At 32.8% G+C, this 8,775-nt stretch overlaps 1 protein-coding gene across 1 annotated transcript; it reads left to right on the top strand.

The window, feature by feature from the left end:
- The first annotated feature begins 769 nt into the window (after positions 1 to 769).
- Positions 770 to 6,549, top strand: LOC109583588 (uncharacterized). The gene is made up of 21 exons (XM_019999003.1): positions 770 to 1,042; positions 1,133 to 1,425; positions 1,515 to 1,560; positions 1,831 to 1,902; positions 1,945 to 1,998; positions 2,060 to 2,119; positions 2,165 to 2,682; positions 2,878 to 2,919; positions 3,020 to 3,088; positions 3,424 to 3,468; positions 3,542 to 3,592; positions 3,649 to 3,787; positions 3,837 to 4,037; positions 4,089 to 4,207; positions 4,258 to 4,362; positions 4,426 to 4,524; positions 4,586 to 4,691; positions 5,066 to 5,181; positions 5,250 to 5,411; positions 5,815 to 6,019; positions 6,308 to 6,549. The coding sequence occupies exons 1-21, from the start codon at positions 1,012 to 1,014 to the stop codon at positions 6,520 to 6,522; spliced, it is 2,748 nt and encodes a 915-aa protein (XP_019854562.1). The 5' UTR covers positions 770 to 1,011; the 3' UTR covers positions 6,523 to 6,549.
- Positions 6,550 to 8,775: the final 2,226 nt, after the last annotated feature.

The raw sequence follows: 8,775 nt of genomic DNA, 5'->3' as shown, positions 1-8,775 counted from the left end.
TTGTCCTGATGGACTGAGACTAACTCTGATGATAGACACTAGTCATAGGACTCAGCTGAATACACTTCTGTCTTCATAGCAAGGAGGGGCAAGCGCCTTGGCTCCTGAAAGCAAAATTTAGAAAAACGGCAATTGCCCATGGGTGAGAATATTCCTATGATAAAATGCTATAAAAGCCAAAACAGCAACCAAAGAGCTTACAGAAGAGATAAATAGAGTATACTGAAACAAAAGGACAGCTCAAAGTGGTTCTCAAAGATAGAGTGGCTGGGTAAAAGAGAAGATTGTTCAGCCTGTCTTTTCTACAAAAATCCGCCATTTTACCACCAAGTTGGCACCAACTCAGGTGCGCGTTAATTTGAAAAATTTCATTGAATAAGCTATAAGGTCGATTATCTGATCAGCTCAAATTTTGCACATGTTTCAGAAAATGTAATAAAAATTTAGGATAATTTTGGAGCCATTGTTTGGAAAACTATGGGCTATAGCCTAGGGTATTTTACAGAATTTGGGCATTTTCTTAAAATCGGAGCTATTTTTTGACTTCAAAATCACCCCATGAAAATTACCATGGTTTTTCTACTTTATTCCTTGATGGTTGCATACACTACTTGTCTGTGTCAAGAGGGCTAGTTGTTTTGAAGTATTTAGAAAGAACAGAGACTGTACTTTGTAGGATTTTAGCTAAGGCTTGAGTAAGATATATGGGCTGAAGACTTGAGTAAGATATATAGGCTGGTAAGCTATTTTTATATGTAGATCTAGTAAAGTTTCCTCTTAGCCACATTTAAATTTTTTTATAGTAGATTATAAGTAAACAACAATAACATGAATAATAACAGCATTCACTCAGCATATGCATTTTAACAGAACCCCGCCCTTGTTCTCTCCCCTCCACTAGCTAGATAAACAGTCGAGTAAACACTAAACAGAAGTTGTTTTCTGACTGACCCTGGTGTGGGTAACCCCAGACTAGACTAGATACTCGTGGCACGGTACACTTATAAAACTATGGCCACTAGATCTAGTCAAAATTGTTTAGGTAAGCTCATAGTTAGGCTAAGCCTTAGTGATGATCATCGTGATAAATGAGTCTAAACTTTCATGACTCTGATTTGTTTCATGTATCTAGGTATTGATAATCTTGTCGATGTTCTTGACTTGTTAAAGAGATGTGGCTTCCCAGAAACAAAATGGCACGAGCTTGGACTGAGACTAGGACTAAGGAAGAATACACTGGATGCTATTGAAATGAAGTATCATGGTGATCTGTATCGTTGTATGACAGAGTGTCTCTCCCAATGGTTAGGTAGAGCTGATAATGTTGACAGTAGAGGAGGAGCCAACTTGGACTCACTGTCAGATGTTCTACGATTTATGAATGAAAGTGCTGTAGCTGAGAAATTAAGTGAGTCAACCATAGCTGTATGTTACTATAATCATTGTATATTTTTATTGTAGAACATCATGTTCTTATTAATATTTTTAATAATCATCATACTGTCCTGTCTCAGTCTCTTTGTGATTCTGTTAGTATTGCTTGGTTACTTTATGCTGAACGTATGTTAACACAAGAAGCAGTTAGTAGAGTGGTGTCAGCTAGTCCCTCTATTCCTAATCAACGTGAGGCTCTATTAACTGCTATCAAAGAAGCTGTTCAAACTGATCCCAACAGTTTATATACATTTGCTAATGTATTGTGTACAATAAGTACTAATGTACAATTAGGACAAACTATACTGGATGATATTAGTGAGTATGATAATACAACCACCGTGTATCCTTAAAATCTTGTGTTGTTATTGATACTGACAACTGTTTGTTTATTAGGTAAGTATTTTCCTACTCCTGAATTTGATGTGGTTCCTGAGACTATTAAGGATTATGATGTAGTTACGCAAGGTATTCAATAATTTTTAATATGGGATAATGCATTCATTATAGATAATGCAAGTACTGATGAAACCAAGATACCAACTAATACACAATCTGCATATGGTGAACTTATTGTTTAGATGAATATCATATTTTTAAAATTATGTTTATTATGCATTTTTAGATATGTCTCCTAATTCAGAAGTTTCTAGTAATTCTTCTTCTCAACCTTTATCACCTCAAGGTATAAACTAATAATTGATAATAATGATGATGAATGTATTTTTAGCTGAAGTACATATACCTGTTCCAAAAGATCTGCTTGCTAACTTTAGTTCCATAAGGATGTCTTACGTGAGAATGTTTTACAATGTTTGCAAGATTTTGGAACAGAAATTGGAAGTTGCAGACATCAAGAAGTTCCTGTTTTATTACAGTAGCTCCCTCAGCAAGAAAGTCAACAAATGTTCAGATATTTCTAGTATTCTTCGTCATGTTAAAAAGGAGTGTTCATTGACTGATATTGAACTACTTCATAGCATAGTAGAAGAAATGGATATCACTGAAGCAGAGGAATACATTGAGACATATAGAAAAAAGTTGAGTGAAGCTTGCAAGTCTCTTTCCATCAGTCTTTGCTTGAATGAACGATTTGATTCTATTCCTCATCTTCAATGTCAGACAGTTACCTTTATCTTTGACTGGAAACCTAAGGAGCATATGTTGGAAGACATCAAGGAAATTCTTGCCAAAGTGTCCAGTAAACTACTGAAGATTCAGTTTATAGAGCCTAGCAATTCAATATGTGTCACTTGCTCCTTTCCTTTTTCTGATGTTGGGTTTACTGTATTGAGGATGATAGAGAATATTCATATACTAATGGGACAAGGATTAAAGAAACTGACTATTGGTAACTTGACATTATGGAGGAGACAAGATGTTAGACTAAAGGTACATAATATAAATAATTGAATATTGTTTTATGAATATTCTATTATATAGGAACTAAAAGAAAAGGATCAAGACTTACTACGACATACTGAGGTCAGTTAATATAATTATTTCTCAAGTTTTATTAATTATTATTAGCAATCAATTATATAATGTAAATGATGTAATGTGTTAATTGTACATGTGTGTACAGGTTATTTCTTATATTATACTTGAAGAAACTGAATATATACTGAGAGATGCTATCAGTAGCAAAGAGAAGGTACATATAGCTGAAGTACCTTAAGGTTACTTTTAAATGCGGGTACTATTAATTGCGAATTTTGCGTTTGGGTTAAAAATCGCAATTATTAATACTCGCAATTATTAATAATGACATCATGATGCCATATAACTATTAGTAATAATTACTTAATTGCAATTTTTAATACCAGCAAAATCTACCTTGTGCTAAAATCGCAAAATTTAGTACCCGCAATTAAAAGTCACTCTAAGGTACATTAATTAGTGTAAAACTTTAAGAAGTTTGCATATGCATTTTTGATATTGTTTTACCAAGAGTAGATTTTTACTTGTATGTACTTATGTGTATATTAGGAAACAAATGATTTAAAACAAGAGCTATCAGGGGTATTATCTGAGGTTAGCTATTGTCAATGATTGACATGCACTGTCATTGTGTGATCTAAATAACCCTGTTTTTGCTTTAATTTAGGAAGAATCATTGTCTGTTCAAAGTGATACTGAATCAATTAAAGAAGTTAAAGTATAGATATATCTCACTAAATTTTCTATTAACTTAATTATAATAATTATTAATAGAAAGAGCCACTTGATAAAGAGTTGACTGTATTGAGCTCTCAGTTTAATGAGATTAAAGAAGAGAACAAAGAATTGTCAGACAAACTATCAGGAATGAAAGTTGATTATTTGAGATCACTTTCTAGTAATACTGATTCAGGTTAGAGTAGTTTTATTAATTATACTAATAATTATATAATTAATTAAAGCTGCTAGCAAAGTGAGAAGAGGAATGGCTCTTGAAATTGATGACTGCAAATGCTGTCTCGAAGCAATGACAAGACCAGACTATCAGCCATTAGTAGATAATAAAAGAATAATAGAGAAATTACAAGAAGAAATAACAGTAGCAAATATGGAACTAATTGCTGCAAGGAAGCTCAATAAGAAGATTATAAAAGATATTGAAGGTTTATATACATGTATTAATGATGTTGTGTCATCATTTGATTGTCGTTTAGATTTTGAAGATGATGAGCCTGAAGTTGAAGGTGATGATTCTGAAGTTGAAGATGACGATTCTGAAGTTGAAGAGATTGAGTATGATAGTCTAAGTGATGAAGAGGATCAACTGTCTTCAGTGAGTGAGACTAAGACAGCGAGTACTCACTGATTTCCTTTTATTTATAGTTCTTATTATATTGTAATCATCCTGTTACTGGTGAATTAACTAGTAAATTATTTCAAGTACATAAAGATGAATTACTACCCACAGTACTGGATACAGCTTATGAGGTTTGTTGTTTTTAGTTGCTTTGTTTTATTCTTTCATTTCTTTTCTCCTCATTTCTTTATCAGTTAATGGAATTAGCTCCTCATATTCCAATTGAGAGATGCCGTTTAGTTAAATATGATATTATTAATGATATAATGGAACAGTCCTTTGATCTTGATAAGGTACCTGTACATCCATGTATCTATCCTATAATTGTTATAATTATTTTATTTTTATATTCAGTTTCAGGATCAAACTATTGGACAGCTTATGGGTGTGGCTGGATATTGTGGATTATTCTTAGAAACTTGTAGAGATATTGAGACTTTTAAGAAATACAGTACTGGAGGTGAGTATGCTTATATCATTACCATAACAATTAGAGTGGGCGATACCAGAATTTTTTGATTGTTACCAATACCAAGTAGTCTGAGTATCAGTATATTGATGGTATCGAGTACTGAATAGTCGCTACTGCACATACAAAATATGTTATAATTAGTCATTAACAAAAATCAAGCAAATGAGTCGTCATTTTTGTAATTATAAAAAGGTGTGGCCATTGAGCGTGGTCACTAGCTCAATACGTACATGTATATACCAGAATAGGTATCAAATACTTGGTATCAGAGGCCTGGTATTGAGTACTTTGGCATTGTATCGCTCACCTCTAAAGACAATTCCTTTTATTACATGTACATGTACATGTGTTTGATGGTGTAGATATTTATCTAAAGATATCAGTGGTTGATCTGTTCACTGGTAAAGTAGGACCAGCTAAACCAATAAAAAGTGAAGAAGGTTGGACTGTTGGAGAATTGAAACAATATATAGGAGAAGTAAGAGGAAAGATATACCATTATATATTGATCATTCCTCTCCTACCCTCTCTCAATCTGATCTTTAGTTATTTAATCTCAATTCATCATGTATGAGGGTACTGTTGTATAATGAAGCTCACTCAGTCATACATTTAAAAGATGTTGAAAGGTCTTTAAAAAATGTGCTTTTTAAAGGAGATTTATTCAGTTCACACAAACTACACGGAGAGCAACTTGTAGTACCAACAGTAAGTGCTAATTGGGCAAAGTCCTTATTCCTTAAGTACTGTTTGTCTGTGTATGTATGTATCTTGGAGCGTGGTCACAGGCAAAGCCTCATAATGTTTCACATTCTTCAAGTGCTAGATATTATTTGTGTACGATTACTCACACACTCTGTCTGTATGTCTATTGGGAACTGCAACAGTATAACTATCAATCATGCATGCCTGATTTGATGGATCCAGTGCAACCATAATGATGTACATGTATATGCTTTTATGCTCTACATTCTCCTTATGGGTACCTTTTGTCAGGTTAATTAGTTTGTTGGCCAAACAAAAGGAACATGCTATACATTATTTTAATATTTCCTTATTCTTACTATTTTTTGTTCACATGTGACACACATGCTCTTTCCTTTCTTCTTAGATATATGTATCATCGGATCCTATAGATTTTTTAGAGGATTACAAAGATAGTTTGATGCACAGATATGTTGATTTTCACTTCAACTCAATACTATTGGACATTACACTACCTCCTCCTCAACCTGAAGCTACTCACACTACAACCAACCTACCTGATGGAAGATTAATAATGAAAACTGTATCAATAAATGAAGAAGATAAAAGAAGTAATATTGAGTATAAAGGCCTTTTTACACTTGTAATGCTGTTTAAACTGGTTTAGCTTCAATTTGCATCAAGTGATAGTATTTCTGATCCAGCTGCTATTGTTTATCTATTGAATGCACATTCAAATCACATATAGAGGTGGTTTGATATTTTGTGCATTGAAGCCGATTTGCATCAGATGTAGAATGATTAGAACCAGTTTTATGATTCAATGCGTACTAGAAGTGCTAGTGTAGAAAGGCCTTAATTATTATAAAGAACATTAAGTATTATATTATTCAATACAGAGATACAAGTACAAGTTGATAAGAGAATAACATTAGCTGAATTGAAGGAGGAGCTAGTTCCACTGATTGGTGTACCACCTGCTGGTTTTAGAGTGTATGGAATCAGATATAATAATGAAGAATATGAAATGGAGGGACTGGATGAGACATTAATGAATATCATATCTGGATCAAAAGTATTGATTCACTTCTCCTTTCTATTATACATTGTATGAACTAAAAATACTTTGTTTATCTTCTAGTTGATAGTAAGACTGGGTAGAGTCAGAATTAAATTATATTTATTACAAGTTAACAATACAAATGTAAGACTATTAGTTACTATAATTTTAATTCTATTTCATGTTTTAGTTTTGTAAATACATGATGGAGTCTGTTGTTGCTAAGGATACACCAGTGAGAGAATTTAAGAAACAAATTATTGAAGAAGCAAAAGTACAAGGAATTGACTGTGTCCTTGAATTAGACAAGTAAATACATCATGTGATGTACTTACTTGTTTCAATGTATGTAGAATGAGATTACGTCACAAAAATGGAGTGAGGCCTGGTAGAGTATATCCTGATCAAAGTGATCATTTGATGACTCATCCTAGAAAAGAAACAGAACCATTTTATGTGGAACCATTGAAAGGTCATAATCTCAATATTTTCATTGTAAACTGTATAGCAGGATTTATTTTTAGTGAAATTGATGAAATTGGTGACTTGTAAATTAAATTTTGGTAACTTCATTATCTCTTACCACATGGCAGCAATTTTGATTTGGTGCTTTCCTGAAATTTGCAAAATCACCAAATTTAGTCTCTCACCAATAAATGCTGCTATATGATATTATCAGTATACTGTACTTCACTTGATTAGGACCAGAGAAGATAATGCATCATACACAGATACAGGTGTATGTTATAAGATGGCGTCCATCACAATGTTCAGTTGATCCAATAGAAGAAATTATACTGGATTATGAGGATCCTAAGCATGTTATTGAAAAGGTAATCATAATTTTATCGTTGCACTGCATGGGACAGTACTTGTTCAAACTAGTAGTTATGATGCTATAAGATTAAAACTGTGTTTACTGTATTGTTTGTGATAAGTAGTAGCTGGAAAATTTTGGATTTTATGCCACATATCAAATGGTAGAATTGATAATGGTACAACTGCCAATTGCCGCCAATACAAATCTATAGGTTATATTAACATTAATTTATACGGTAATCAACACTATGAATAAATACAGTGTGGGTATGTATAATCATCATTATTATTGTTTTTTTTTACAGCTGTCAGAGTTAAGTGGAATATCTACTGAGTATATCTATTGTGCAAAGGTTAATCATTGATACAAAACATAATAAAGATACTTCCTCTTTAACTCTTAGAGTACATCATTTCCAGTTGAGATGTCATATCTTGATATTGAGAATAAGTTGAAATGGTATTCCATCACTTCAGACAGATACTCATTAGGACTATATAATGATGGACGTGTCATATATTACAAGTACTAATGAACACACACATTATGTATACACACACACTTACATATACCTCTTACTGTTTATAATTATTTAGAGACAATAGAGAGACAATGAAAGAGTTAACAGATAAAGAGAGATCAGAAATACAAGAGGCAGAGGAAGCAAGGTACTATCAATTAATGCTCCAATTGGTATTATAGAAACTCATTTTTCTTTTACATTCATTATTGCTGTAGGTTGAAGAAAATTAGGGAATGCAGATATCAACTTGGACATTGATTGGATTAATTTAATTTTCAAGTATTATAACATAATTATTTTAATTTTCATGTTATGTAATTTTTAAATAATAATTTACCAAGTGCATTTTAATCTGGTGTATTTTGTTTAATGGCTCCATTTCACTTATTATTATTATTATTGTTTCTCAAAATGCACAACAACACAAAATGTGAAGTCAGTAATAATACAAAGTATCAATTCATACATTAAGACGAGTACCTAGTCCTCGCCTACGCAAAGCTGGGCGAGGCCAATAACTGTAAGTAGTCATGAAGAGTTCAGATGTCTATTGTTATTATTATTATTAACATTATTATTATTATTATGCACTAGAGTTTAAAACAGTACTGGCAATGAGCCAATGACTATGCTATGCACTGAAGGTCCCTAAGCAACTCGTGCTTGGACCATAAACTAACTAAAAATTGAGTTTGTGCAGCAATTAGTGTCGACTGTTGTGCTTCTAATCACAATAAAAAGGCCAGGTGTTTTATCTTAAAGCGTAAATTCAACAGAGTCAGACCGAAAAATATTGATCTCATTCTCATGACAGTCAGGAGAGATTCAGAGTGTGAACCAGTGTCCTTTGGTGAGAATATTGCCCACTACATGTATGTCTACATTCTCCATTGATCAATCGAGACAGTGACTATAGAGGGAAGGGCAGCTACATGAGCATGCAAGGGATCCTCACAGGAGTCTG

This window comes from Amphimedon queenslandica, unplaced genomic scaffold (genome assembly GCF_000090795.2).
Source record: "Amphimedon queenslandica unplaced genomic scaffold, v1.1 AMPQUscaffold_13295, whole genome shotgun sequence".
Classification (NCBI taxonomy): Eukaryota; Metazoa; Porifera; class Demospongiae; order Haplosclerida; family Niphatidae; genus Amphimedon; species Amphimedon queenslandica.
This window is presented reverse-complemented; position numbering and strand designations above follow the sequence as displayed.